Below are 14786 nucleotides of genomic sequence, written 5' to 3'. Positions count from 1 at the left end.
TCAATCAATTCAATTTTTTTAAATAATGAATTCTACTCTCTAAATTTCTTAGAGTGAAGCTTGCACTCGAAAAATTGAGTGACTCGTCAAATCACTCTAGTTAGAGTGATTTTTCACTCCTATGAGTGAAAAATCACTCTAACTAGAGTGATTTGACCAATCACTCAATTTTTCGAGTGCAAGCTTCACTCTAAGAAATTTAGAGAGTATTTTTAATTCTTCTTATAAGCGCTATTCTTTGTTTATTTGTGTATCGTATAATTGATGTTATTTTTAAAATTCTGCATTACGTGAAAAATGATTGTGTAAGATATATATAATGACAGGATAAAATTTAATCTTTCATAAATACTAACGAGAGTCTCATTATTATGAATCTTAGTTAATCACAAAAATTTGCAAGAACTTTGCAAGAAGAAAAGAGAATGTAAATGATTAGCGGGAAACGATTCAAAGCGATAATTGTATGCACGAGAATTGCCAGTTACATATATACATGCGTGGAAATCTTTCTATTCAAGTATAAAAAATTAATTATTGGAGTCAATTCAACAAATCAATGTCGGAAGTTGTGAGCAATTGCCTGTAAAGAGTTCTTAGCGAGATTTTATGTTAAATAAAATTGAGTAACTCCTCTCTCCGTAAAGAGAAGAACGTACCTGTAGATCGCAGCCCTGGCCTATGGCCTGAAAGTCCTTATTGACATTTTCAACTTCAGTAACAGTGATTTTCAACGTAACTTTGCATATTTTATTCTTCATGCAGGTTGTATTTCTAACATTCTTACATATGTAACACTATTACATATGTAACACTATTACATATTACCACATCTTATTATGTATCTATATTACGTATTCGCGTAACTGATATTTATTATGCTTTCATGTTTAACAATCAGAGGATATAAGCAAGGTTTTCCTATATTCTATGCGCAATTTTATCTCAAATTAAATATAAATAAGACACAATAAATAATATTATTCAGTATTTTATTATTATAAACAGAAATATCGAGTAATTATCAAAATAAATGCAAATCTCGTGCAAACACAAAAAATATAAATGATGAAAATGTTTCGAAAATTGATTCCATAAACTAATATTTATATTGATCTGATAATCTTACAATTCTATAAGATGGACGATGATGACACATATGAGAATACAAAGGCTGTCACTCTAAATGCTGATTCTTAAAGATATTTGATAAATTACACATCGAATAGAGCCAATTTGTGTCAACAAGTGTCAAACGAGAATCCCCAGTCAAGTTAAGAGAAAAAAAACATTATGCCAGAAAAGAATGTTGAAGAGAGAATCGTTGTTCGCGACTAAGCGATAATGGCTTCGTTGTTAGATTTAAAATTACTCGCGAAATAATATCGCGAGGTTTTCTTCAAGAGCGACCATCAATCGCGTATATCCAGAAAAAGAATAATGCTCCGTGTAATAGTAGTAACAATGGTATTTCGAAAGTCAACGATCTCGTATTAAAACCGCGATGCGTAATCATCCACGCGACCGCATCTTGTCCTCATCCTTGGACGTCGGAAAAAAGACCACGTCCATCATTTATGAAGAGGACGGCGCGAGATTGTAATGTACTCCGAGGTACTTTATAGTCTCGTAATTCTCTAACGGATGTCGCGTGCGTGCATGTGTATGTTTGTCGTGCGTAAGCGTGTATCAAGATTGGCTACGGCCCTGACTGAGTTAAAAGGAGGCATTCTACCATGATAAATTCACCATCGCCGTCGTCCGAGTGGGGTGGTACCATGCGCGGAGAAAGTGCACTTTTCTTTATATATACACACGCGACGGGGCCATCGTACGCATTTTCGATATCGCTGTCGCTAATTGCGATCTCGTGAGAGAAGAACCGTACTAATCGCGAGCCTTGCGACCTCATATACGTACCCGCAGGATCGTCACAAGGATGATGCTGATCGGACTCGTACTGTTTGCCGCGTGGGTCAGGACTGCCGTGTCGGAACTGCGTAAGTTTACTTGTCAAGAATATAATTGATATCCTTGGATACATGTATGATAAAAAATGTAATTGATATCCTTGGATACATGTACGATAAAAAATCAATAATATGTGACTTTATTTGCCTCTGTAATTTATATATGTGGATAATATTGTATTTTGTTTCTTCCACGAGAAGATAATCACGGAAAGATATACACAAGAAAGATAATCGGTATAATTAACAGCGACTTTTTTTATGCATATCATATGCTATCTTGTGTTATTTTCTTATACTTTCTACATTGGTTAGTGATTGGACATAGCATTCTGAATAATGATGTAGTTGAAAAAAAATTATTTTATACGTAAAAAAAAAAATTAAAATTATACAAGAAAAATTTTTTGTATTTATAAAACTTTGTTTTCGCCAAAATTAATTGTCATGAAAATTCATCGAATTATACGTTAGTCAATTGGCCAAGTTTCGATATTACTTTATGTATGAATAAATGTTTCTGTGTTTGTATTTATAAACATTAGTAAGATCGTAGTTTGTTTTCTATCATTTTTGCTATTGTCGCACTTGTCTATAAACATATGCACAAAATCAAAATTTGGTGAAATGAATAACATATATTTGATGAATTTTTAAGTACGATTTTTTCCTGAAAAATTAGCGTACAGAAATTTTATTTTGTATATTCTCGACTTATTTTTGCCATTATCTTTTTCTTGATTGTTATACCATTCATTACAAGATACTTTATATAAATATATACATGCCACAAATCGAAAACATATAATAAAATTTTTATGTATGATAATTATAAATATATATAAAAGAAATATTCGCGTGTGTTTAATTATCCTTTCTTAAGAAATCAATAATATAATTCAAGAGCGATAGAGTGACTTTATGTTCATGCATATTATAACTCTGCAACATGTAATATGAAAACACATTACGAAATTTAACGTTTACTCAGAAACACTGAATGTAAGGTCTCTGTACAATTATAAAATAATCGATACAATTTTAAAATCATAAAATTATATATCTGGATTGAAGGCTATTTCAAATCATATGTTTCATTAAGATGTAGATTAATTGAAGTCATAAAATCATATACGATAATCGAATTTCAAATCTCTAACTTTTTTATAATAATTTTCTTAGTAATAATCTTAATAGTAATTTCTTTGCAAGAATAGAGAATATACAAAATATATATAAAGAGAATATATGTATACAAAATAGAAAATAATAGAAAATGTACTAAACTCTTGCTCTTAAATTATATTCTCAATTTCTTTAAAAAAGATAATTAGACACACGTTTATGTCTTTTCTACGTTTAAGATATTTCGCAATGAATAACAATCAAGAAAATTTACAGATAATTTACAGATATTTGTATTAATAGAGAGTCATTAATCAGGATGATATTGTCAGAAAGACGATTAAAGTTATGTGCGAAGTATTGCATATAACTTTATATGTATTTTATATGTATTTTACATGCAATTTCCGATTAACATAGAATTTATAAAAGTATGTCAACTGTTATTAAGAAATCCCAATAGAAAACCCGGAAGTATTGCGACATCATCGGATAGGTATGCTTCTTACCTGGAACGATAATGTCGTTACTTTACATACATGAGACAATATAATCTACAATTTAATTTGACACTTTTACTTGTGGGCAATGGTTTTCTTGTCACCGCTTTAACTCGTGCGGTGTGAAATAATATAATCACTTTCTTGTTTTAACAAGAGAAACTTGAAAATGTTATTTGTATTTTTTTAGTACTTTTATTATGTATCATTATATCTTTCGCAACAAGTATATAATAATAATAATAAATACTAGAAAAAAGCACATTATTGTTGTGCACAAATAATTTACAAATTAATTTATTTAGTATCTCTTTAATATAATTTTGGAAAAAATAAAATAATTAAGAACATTAATAATTAATTGAAAAATATAGAAATAAGAATTATTAGAATCATTAGAGTGGGAATTTTATATATCTACATAATGTATAAATGAAATAATTAAGAAATTTATTTTCTTACTCGAGGTGCAAATTCATTTTCAATTTTTATTGTTCAAAATTAAGACATTTTTAAGATTATCATTAAACATTAGTATTTATTATATTATCAATCTTGTATTTCATCAATTTTATTTTAACAGTTTACGAAGATTTAGAAGAATTATGAAAGTCCTTTCGAAATTTAAAATTATTTAAGTTCTTATTTAGCTTACTGTATTTAACTTACTGAATATATTACCATATTTTTTTATTGTTTAAGCTAGATCAATTTATTCTCTATTCTCGATTTTTGCTTGATCGTTTATGTATGTTTTCTTTGATGTCTCACTACGACACACATGAATTCACCGTGTATTAAGCGTCGATAAAAAAAACAACTTATTCGCCAATCGCCTTCGTAATTTCACTTTCTACTACCGTCCACTTTCGATTTTAGGCCTGCCGGATTAATTGACCAGAAAAAAGTCGCTCTCTTAGTCATCGTCGAGTTCTTATCATTATCGCGTTCGCTCAACCGACATCGCAACAGGGTGCAATGCCTGCAATCACTCATCGCCTTGAAAGATATCTATCTTTCTCAATACGATGACATCACTCATCTTGGAAATAATTACAATACACTGTACTTGCGAGACTCTTTAATTCTGTAAACTTTATTTTTTATTCCGTAAATTATTTGAATTACATATTACATACAGCTGTACATTAATTTATGGATAATTTCTGATCAAGATATAGTTAAAAAATTCAATAATGCTTCTCACATTTTCCTGAGAAGCCATTTTCATAATCATGTTTTGATTACATGTAGGAAAAAATTAAGAACATATTTTTAACTTTAGATCTCAAATATAAAATTTTTAAATATTGTATAACGCGCTAATATTTATTAAATAAAAATTTTTTACCGCGTGATTCAGAAAGCGAAATTCAGATTCTTATAAATACGTGTGAATATATTTATATTTGTCAGATCTTTATTTCATGAATCTCTTAGTGAGCTATTTTTAAATTCTATAGACTAATGGATCTGTGTTCCATTCATCGATTTAACGGCTCATTGTAATAACTTATTAATATTAATAGGCAATTGATGTTTTTAGCTCCTGGAGTAACATCATGTCCACGAACAGACAACTTGGCGGAGTACAACAAGTGCATTCTTAAACAGCTGGAAACTCTCACGCCTTTTCTCGTCAAGGGAGTGCCCTCTTTGAAATTGCCAGCATTGGATCCTTTGTTTCTGCCATCCTTGACGGTAGATAGGAATCTGGAATCCTTGAAACTTAAAGCTAATATGAGTCAAATTCGCGTTTATGGCGCTACGAATTACGTCGTGCACGATCTTAAAGCAAATCCCAACGATTTGACTGTGTCTCTCAAAGTCCAATTGCCTCACGTTTATATGAGCGGCGAGTATGACGTTCAAGGAAGATTGTTGCTGCTGCCTTTAAGTGGAGTAGGCAATTTTAAAGGGAATTTCAGTAAGTTTTCTATGAAATTAAACTTATAAAGGAAAAAGTAAAAAGAGAATAAGAGGGATCTATATTAATATTTCAATAGATTAAAGTTTACATTATATACTAATAGATATTTTATACATAACAATTTTACATGAAGTTTGACAGATAAAAACGATATAATATATATGTGTATATAATCAATACTGTCTTCAATAAGTCTCAATAATTTATTTTAATAGCGTCTAGATTTTTTATATCATGTATTTTTCATCATCGTGTCATTTTTTTAATCTAGCTGACACCGAAGCCCAAGTAAGTGCACAAGGCAAGGAAGTTACTGATAAAAATGGCGTGCAGAGACTCGAAGTCGATAAATTGGTTACTAAAATCCGCGTTGGTCATGGAAATATTAAACTGAAGGCACCTCCTACTCACACGTTAGCCGGTAAAAATTAAATTGTCTAAAATTATGCTCAATAATTGCATAAAAACTTATGTAATAAGTACACTTGTTACAATACTTCGCTTAATTTTAATTTTCAACTCTTGATTTTCATTAATAATTTATATGTATGAGATAGAGACTTTTTCAAAAGATGCCTTGAATTTTTTTTATATAGCGTTTTATATATAATTAGCTGTATCTTTATATTAGATAGATTTGTTTATATTTATTTATATTTATTTCAGCCGACGCCGCTGCAACGTTTTTTAATTCCAATCCTCGTTTAGTATTGGACATAGCCAGTCCAATTATCGAGGATACTGCTGCAACTGTGAGTAAAGCTCTAGCCGCTAGAGCACTGAGCGTTCTTACTAAGCAAGAACTCGTTCCTTAATTTTTAAATAGTCGAATTTCACTCGGCTCGTCAAAATAAAATGCGAATATTGCGATAAGTAGGCGATTAATATAAGTTTATTCGCTTTTTCATCGTACATTCCGCCAGCTTGGTAAAACGTGTTGAATTTGTTGTCTCACCTCCAAAGAAAGCCATTTATTTAACCGTGTTATACAATCGTAAGACATCGTTTGTTTTCACTTTTAGACGTGAAAAGTATTGAAATATTAATTCATTCAACGAAAAGAGATACGTTACAAAGAGATGCGATACAAATTGATTAGCTGAGGCTTACTTTTTTGTTTATTTGATAATTTGTTACTTGCATCTTGTATATCTCATTGTTATATCTAATTTTATTGGACGCGATAGTTAGAAACTATTGCATGTGCGATGGTTAGAAATTATCGTACACATGAATATGTTACATTATTAGATACAACGGCACTAATAAAAAGTATTGTAACTGCACCTTTGCACAATACTATTTTGCGACGGTCTTTCCTGCAAATCGCATATACAGAGAATATATTGATTAAAAAAAAATAAAATGTTATGTACTATTAATTGAAATATATTTTCCAATTATTACAATCTTAATACTAATTAACAGTATATAAAAACGCTATTGTATAAATAAGTCCTTCGAAAAATTTTGCACAATATCTTTCGCTGATCGATGAAAGTGTTCAAAGTCCTAATTATCATAACCTATGTGTTATTAAATGATTTGTTCGCTCGCATTAAAAGTGAATAACAATAATTATCGTGGAATATCAAAGAATATAGGTTTGAAGATTCTGGAGAAATTAGTAAAATTATTTTGAAAAATTATATGCATTGTATGCGATTACTCTAAATATATTTAATTTGATCATGAAATGTTATATACGATTAAGCACAATATAATCGTTACAATTATAATTTACACCAGAATATTTGAACTATCATTTCTTTTCATTTGCGCTGCATTTCTGTCTCTTTTATTTCAACCAGATTTAGGTTGTAGGTACTTGCGTAACTTTGGCACGAGTAACAGACTCAATAAAGTACAATAAGCATGTTTTTCTGCGTGAAAATTTCGCAACATGAGCTTTATCATTTGATTATATTTAATAAAAGTTAGTAAAATTTTGTTTTTCGTATATTTTTATATATGTAAAATATGAAATCTTGCTCTCAAATGTATCTTTTCTTTAAAATGCTATAAAATACTATTCACTAAATATGTATGTGTATATTTTATAATGTAATATAATCGTGCACTCAATACTTTCAATGATGTAATTTAATTAAACAAGATTTGCTAAATTATCTTTTTTAGATTTATTAGATTAATAAATCAAAAAAATAAGATATTTGAGATACACTTTTAAGAATTATAAATTATATGATACTCATTTTAGTCTTAACTAGTACTAATTGCCAATATATCGATTTAGTACTAATTTAGTACTAATTTAGTACTAATTTAGTACTAATGTATTACCGATGTAATCAAAAATAATTAAACTAAATAATTAAAATAATTAAACCACTTATGCTAAAACATAAGGTAAAACTGAAAAATTAGTAGTGTACAAACTTTTAACAAAAACAACAATTTCTTTTACAAAGAAAAGATTTAGAATTAAAATAATTAAACCACTTATGCTGAAACATAAGGTAAAACTGAAAAATTAGTAGTGTACAAACTTTTAAAAACAACAATTTCTTTTACAAAGAAAAGATTTAGAATTAAAGTAATTAAACCACTTATGCTGAAACATAAAATAAAACTGAAAAAGTAGTAGTATACAAACTTTTAACAAAAACAATAATTTCTTTTACAAAGAAAAGATTTTCTTATAATTTGCGTAGCAATCACTTGCTGATAAACGCAATTTGTGCTTGTGCATTATAATTACACTCATGTAAGACATTCATATACCTTAAAAGATATACCATAAAACAAAAATAAACTATAAGATATACCATAAAAACAAAAATTAAAATTATCGTTCTTATAATTTAAAGATTCTTATAATTTAAAGATCAAGAAATAATTTAGATAGAGAAATATATATGAATCAAATTTTTGGGTAAAAATAGATTCGAACAAATTATGTTTAATTATTAATTATCTGGAAACAATTCATCGTATGTGAAAGCTTCAGTGATCTTGTTCGAAATATCGGTAAAGAGATGTGATAAGGCGTCTTCCAGTACTGGTTTTATTTCGTCCACCAACAAATCACTATTTGCGTTTAAAACTTCATTACTCGCTGGTCCTAGTTTAAAAGAAAAAAATTAATTGTGATGTACTTGAGTTGCGTTATACTCGCTATAAATTTTTTTAAAATAGAATAATATCATATGAAATAGGAATTTAAACATACCAAGAACTGGATCGCCATTAAATAAATTGTCAAGATTGATATGAGCTTTATTTATCTTGATGTTAAACTTCAGTTTTTCAAAGATTATATGCGTCTGATTATTTCTAATGACTTTGTGAGATTTCAAAAAGCAGTCGCTGTCGTAACCCACTGCAAAATGTATAACAAAGATGAAACAATAAGATAAATAATTTTACAAATTCTTTTATCTCTCTCATATTTTTTTCTTTGACGATAATTTTATTTTCTTCATATTTTAACAAAAAATCACAAAAAATATCCATAGGCAAATGCAAGACTTACGAAAACTTCCAGTAACATTTCCTTCCCCAACTAATCTGAGCAACAGAATTTGCGCGTTTATCTGATATTTTCCCCGAAAATCGAGCTTTTGGAAGCCGACTTTAAAGGTAAGGACTACATTGTTTGGGTCGATTTTAAGATCTCGCACTTTAAACGTCGAAGGTCCAAATACCTGTTTTAATATATTTAATTAAAATATATTTTTTCAATATTCAGCGCGAAAAAATCATACACCTGATATTGCATTTTTACAACGTTTCTTTTTTATCTCAAAAGTTCAATTATTCTATATATGTCATTTTATAGCTAAATATTAACGTTGAACTTTATACCAACTTGTATATTCGTGAGATTAACATCAAGTTTCGCACCGGTGGGACCTCTCAATAAACGTATATGCTTTAATATAAGCGGTTCAATTGGTGGAACACTTAATTCCGGAATTCCTGTGATTAACTTGTCTCGCAATTGTTCGATTGAATTAAATACACATTTATTTATTTCCGGGTCCTTTCGACTGCATACTTTTATGTACGATGCTATGAAAATGCAAAATACTAATTTATAAATCTTTTCTACGACATGATTAAGGTGAGGTAAATACATAATTGCAACAAAAAATAATTTCATTTTTAATCTCATATTTAATTTATGGAGGCTATTAGGCAATACGTGCATCATACACATTATATGTATAGCTTCCATTATCTGTCATATCAATCATATCATATACACAAGGTAATCTCGTAATTATTGAATTATATAATCTAGTTATAGATTTATAATTAATAGTTGCAGATATAATGCAATAATAATTATATTATCTACAATAAATAAACAATTAAAGATATTTTGAAAAATATATATAAATGTTACTCACGTATCGCAGCGAAGGCCACACTAAATAAGGTATAAGTTAAACTGAAACACACACAACAGATTGGCATAATATATAATTTGAATTATTAATATTAATAAGCTAATAAAATGTTTAAAGACCAACTACTATTTCCTAAAATAAAACTATTAATATTTTTATGATTGCCTCTTTAACACATGCGTTAGATTTTAAAATCGTTTATTAATATGAATCATATATATTGATAATAGTGTCTCCAACAAAATAATCAAATTTGTCCTTGATTTATGCAAGAGATATCATATTTTTAATATATTTTCTAAAGTCAAGTTTCTTAACTTCAAGTTTCCATAAATATTATGTTGATAGAAATATGATTATAAATGAGATTCTATTGATATATAAAATGTCGAAAAATTTATTTCTTTTGCAGAATAAATTTATACATAAATTTATAAATTTATTTTTTAAAGATATCTAAAAATTGTAGCACGAAAGTAACAAGGTAATAATTTTAAAGTTATAATAATTTTTATAATTAAATAATAATAATTTTACAGTTATAATCGTTATAATATTAAATATTAGCATCTCGAATCCGCATACTTAAATAAAAAAATATTCATACCGAGAAGAGATATAAGTATAAGATGGTAAAAGATTTGAAATGTTATTTGTATAAGAAGTCTATTTGGTACATTACTAATTAATACAATATTAACTTATTCCATTTAAGATATTTATGTCTTTTTCTTGAAAAAGATGAATTGATTGAAACCTATAAAGATAAAAAGTACATATTTGAATATTTTGAAGACAAAAGCCGGAATATGTAAATCTATGCGTATTTAAACATTGCAGCTTCTTCTCCATTTTCTAATGGAAGAAGCATGTAAACATTTCAAGAGAATAATACATATAACCAGTAAATTAAATCAATATTATGCAAGAAAATTACACAACTATTTTGCAATTATTTCCTTTTGAAAGTATCTCGCGAGAGTTATCTACTCTTTTTTAACAGTGTGGATTTCAATCTATTTTCTTTTTTTCTATATAATTACATCGATTTGATAACAGATGGAGGAAGAGAGATAAAAAAACAAAGAGGAAAGAATTTAAAAAGAAAGAGAAAAGAAAAGAAGAAAAAATATGAGATTGACAGATGCTAATATTACCGCTAAAAATAGAAAAGATAAAGAATAATCATAGTACACTAAAAATATGTAACGAGATTATTATCTGACTTATCTTGAATAAAAAAACCGCAAGCATTAAATATTAATTTATTTTTATCTGTGTATAAATGTGTGTAAATTTTAAAAAATATTTAGTTTCATTAAAAAGTAGCATATTTTTATAAGTTAGCTATTTTTAAGAAATTCTTTTTTCACAAGTTTAAAAAAAAATCTAAAATATTCTTTCTGTTTTTGTTTTTTTTCTACTATATATATTTAACTTCACCATAGTTTTAACATTTAAGTATCAAGTTTGCATGATAGGTGAAAGCGTATTCAAATAAAATTCTGTTTCATGTTTGACACATATCAATTATTATAAATATGTAAGAAAATGCAAATGTACTACACGCTTAGCAAAAATATGATTATGATAAAATGCAAAGTAAATAATATCCCAGACAGAGCACACATATCCAAAAAACGTCTAAAAGACAACTTAAAGACGTCTTAAAGTCCTCTAGACGTCTTTAAGACATCTTTTGGCCTTTTTATGCTGTCTGGATACGAATATTTAATTTGTACAACAAACGCAGTCATTTAAAATGTAACATTTAAATTTTAATTGGCTCTGAAAAATTACAAATAAATATACATATACGTTAAATATATATAATGTAATCAAATGTCCTGTGTTAATATTGTTTATATAATTGTTTATGTAATTATTTTGAAATAATAATTAAAGTGTGATGTTTAATTAATGAAAAGTCGCAAAAGGATTATTTTGTTTGATTCTTTTATTCAAATAATTATAAATAATTTATGAGATATTATCACGGTAATGTTTTATGCGTACTGAAAGCAAATTAATATTGCACGTGTTATGATTCAAAAATAAACTATGAGAGAGAATTATTACATCGCAATTAAATTAGTGAATTTATTAAGCATGCACATCAAAATGAAGGACATCCAAACAAAGAGAAAGAGTTTACTATTACGCTATATATTATGTCAGCTTATAGTTAATTTTTTAAACTATATAAGTACACAATTTTTACTTTGCTGCGCAAATAACCCACGAATCTTGATTTTGCTTTCATAATAAATTAAATTTCCTTCAACAGAAAATCCGTATACTTATTAATACAAATTTAAACTGTTGTTTTTTTATATTATCAAAAGAACAAATTTAATTATGATGAATAATATTATCGTACAATTAATAATGATAGTGTGATTATTTTTATATTGAATTATTTTTATTGTTTATATAAAATTACATGAACAACATAGGAAGATACCAGAATAAAATTACACTCATCTATATTTATTTAATATGTAACTGTGTTATGTAACTTTTATTCATATATGATCTTTATAAGCATCTAATGACGTTTTTTATCGGAAATTTATTATTGATCAAAGGACAAGAAATAGATGATGCAAGATCAAGAAATAATCCAAAAATATGCAAAAATATGCAAAATACAATCACAGATCACAAATATTTATTTGAAATATTTCATTATTTTCATTATTAATTTGTTTCTTGAATATTAGGATATGTATTGAGAAATAAAGTGCGCAAATAATTTTTTTGTCATAATCTATAACAAGAGAGTACAAGGAAATTCGAAGTACAAAGAAATAAACAAGGAAATAAATAGAGTTTAAAACATAGCTATTCTTCTAAGGTTTAAATTTAAATTTAAAACTCTTTATCCTTTAAATCTAATGTATGAATACTAGGAATTATATCCGAAATTATACTTAAAATTATGAATGTCTGTGTGTGGATGTATTTATAAAAAACTCTTAGAATCTCAATCTAATATCTTTACACATTCATATATCAACACTAAAAATCACGAAATGGCCAGCTTTTTAATTATAAGATAATGCTTATTTAAGTATAAAACTAAAAAAGAAGATACGCAAAGTTTAAATTTTGTTAATATTTCTGTCATATCAGATATGCACAGCAGTAATATTAATAATTTGTAAAAAAACATATTAGTTTTTTATAAATTTCTTACGTACTACTTTTTATTTCACAATTTCGACATTTATTGACTATGATTGATCACTGGTTAGGATTTCACCAACGTTTTGTGATTTTTTTGGCTGATGAAACTATGAATCGAATTAATTAAAAGACTGCGACGAGAAAAATGACGATGCTTAGTGAAGCGATTAGGTCACAATTAATTTACCAAATGCGAATGACGGAAGTATACATAGCGGCTAGCTTGATTGAGGACGATCCGAGGTTTACTGGCGACTCTAACAGAAGTTCAGTTGACAGTGACCAGGGGATGATGTGATACTTGCTGTTCTACCAGCGAATAAGTCTCCCAATCATGAGACTCGGTTAGTTGCGCTTTTACATTCAGTTGATTGCCTCGTGCTACTTGTCGATCATTGGTTCACTCCTTCATATACAGCGATGACGATTGGACAACACGTTTCTCGATTCTTGCTTCGTAGAAAAAAAAATCACGACACTGTCGATATCGTTCTTTTCACCCAGATCACTCGTCCTTCCCCCACTTCCTCTCGTCCAAGATTTTCGCTTTCAAGTAAATTTATGAGCCGCACCGCGCGTGCTTGCCCAAATACCGCGCTGGTATTCCCGCCTTTCATCTCGGGTGGGCTGAAAAGCGAAGGAAGCCGAGCAAGGTAAACGCAACACGCATTTCGAAGCATGTTCCGATCAGGTGTTAACGTTTCGCAATTCCTCTCGTTAGAACTGCAACTCAGAGAGTTTGCTGCCGGATAAAAGTCAGACAAATTAATTGCCGAACAATTTTTTTTCCCATTATTAAAGATCCGCGCAAAACAATTCATTAAGAAAGATATGTAAAATCATATCGAATGCCACTGTTGCCTTCTTTTCACTCTTTTTTTCTTGCTCTTTTTTTCTTACTCTTTTTTTTGTTAATACATATTTCATCGTATCATGAGTAGCTGCCACCGTAGAAATTCTGTACTTTAACTATTCAACGCGTGCTAAGAGAATTAATAATTATACAAATATAATTTTATTCCTGAAGAATGATCTTTTTTTATTTTTTAACTAATTTGACGCGCAAAATGCACCAAAAAATTCTTTATTTTTTCCTCTTAAACAAATATTGTGTTACTGTGCATTTTATACTTTTTGTTTAGAATTCGCGTGTATAATCAAGTTTTATATAAAGAATCAAACTTAAAAATAATATTCGAGACTAATATGTTTCAGTATATAAACTAAAAATTTAAAATCTTCTTTTAATTTCCTCTTTTAATTTAATTTTTAAATTAATTTATATATAGCTAAAAAATAATAACAGTTGAAAAATAAAAGCTCAATCTTATTGTTAGCTGAATTATGAAAATTAATAGAAAAGCAAGAGGAATTAATAAGAGTGCATGTATGTAATTACGGATCTGAGTCCGCATACTTTATTCTTTGATGTTTAATTTAGACTGTATAACTAGTAAAAATTGTAAATTTTAATATTTTTCTTTTAAAATTTTCGATTTTAATTAATTTAAAAAAAATAAACAATAGGAATAATTTATGTAACATTTTACATAGTACAATCACACAAATTCATTTGCATATATTTCTGCTAATATGAATTCTTGAAATGATAACTGTCTAAGAAAATTTACACGCAAATTGATCAAAATATAATATATTTTTACTCTATAAGTTTTGCGTGATTTAATAACAAATT

General features: G+C 27.9%; 2 protein-coding genes across 3 annotated transcripts; one reads left to right on the top strand and one right to left on the bottom strand.

Moving 5' to 3' along the window:
* Positions 1-1822: 1822 nt before the first annotated feature.
* Positions 1823-7475, top strand: LOC145964395 (circadian clock-controlled protein daywake). 2 transcript variants are annotated; one of them, XM_083087079.1, is made up of 5 exons: positions 1840-2000; positions 4475-4660; positions 5142-5522; positions 5797-5946; positions 6192-7475. In XM_083087079.1, exons 2-5 carry the CDS (start codon positions 4624-4626, stop codon positions 6338-6340), a joined length of 717 nt encoding a protein of 238 aa, XP_082943205.1. In that variant the 5' UTR covers positions 1840-2000; positions 4475-4623; the 3' UTR covers positions 6341-7475. The 2 variants fall into 2 exon arrangements, with proteins under 2 accessions (XP_082943204.1, XP_082943205.1); XM_083087078.1 differs by lacking the exon at positions 4475-4660 and having other exon boundaries at positions 1823-2000.
* LOC145964394 (circadian clock-controlled protein daywake) lies at positions 6886-13428 on the bottom strand. The gene is made up of 6 exons (XM_083087076.1): positions 13278-13428; positions 9902-9942; positions 9358-9560; positions 9022-9193; positions 8719-8868; positions 6886-8610 (listed from the first exon to the last, which is right to left on the bottom strand). Exons 1-6 carry the CDS (start codon positions 13301-13303, stop codon positions 8456-8458), a joined length of 747 nt encoding a protein of 248 aa, XP_082943202.1. The 5' UTR covers positions 13304-13428; the 3' UTR covers positions 6886-8455.
* Positions 13429-14786: the final 1358 nt, after the last annotated feature.

Source organism: Camponotus vicinus, unplaced genomic scaffold, assembly GCF_025532165.1.
Source record: "Camponotus vicinus isolate PSW18456_S1 unplaced genomic scaffold, iyCamVici1.0 SCAF_13, whole genome shotgun sequence".
Classification (NCBI taxonomy): domain Eukaryota; kingdom Metazoa; phylum Arthropoda; class Insecta; order Hymenoptera; family Formicidae; genus Camponotus; species Camponotus vicinus.
Note: the sequence above shows the minus strand (reverse complement) of the source record. Positions and strands in the feature narration are given on the sequence as shown.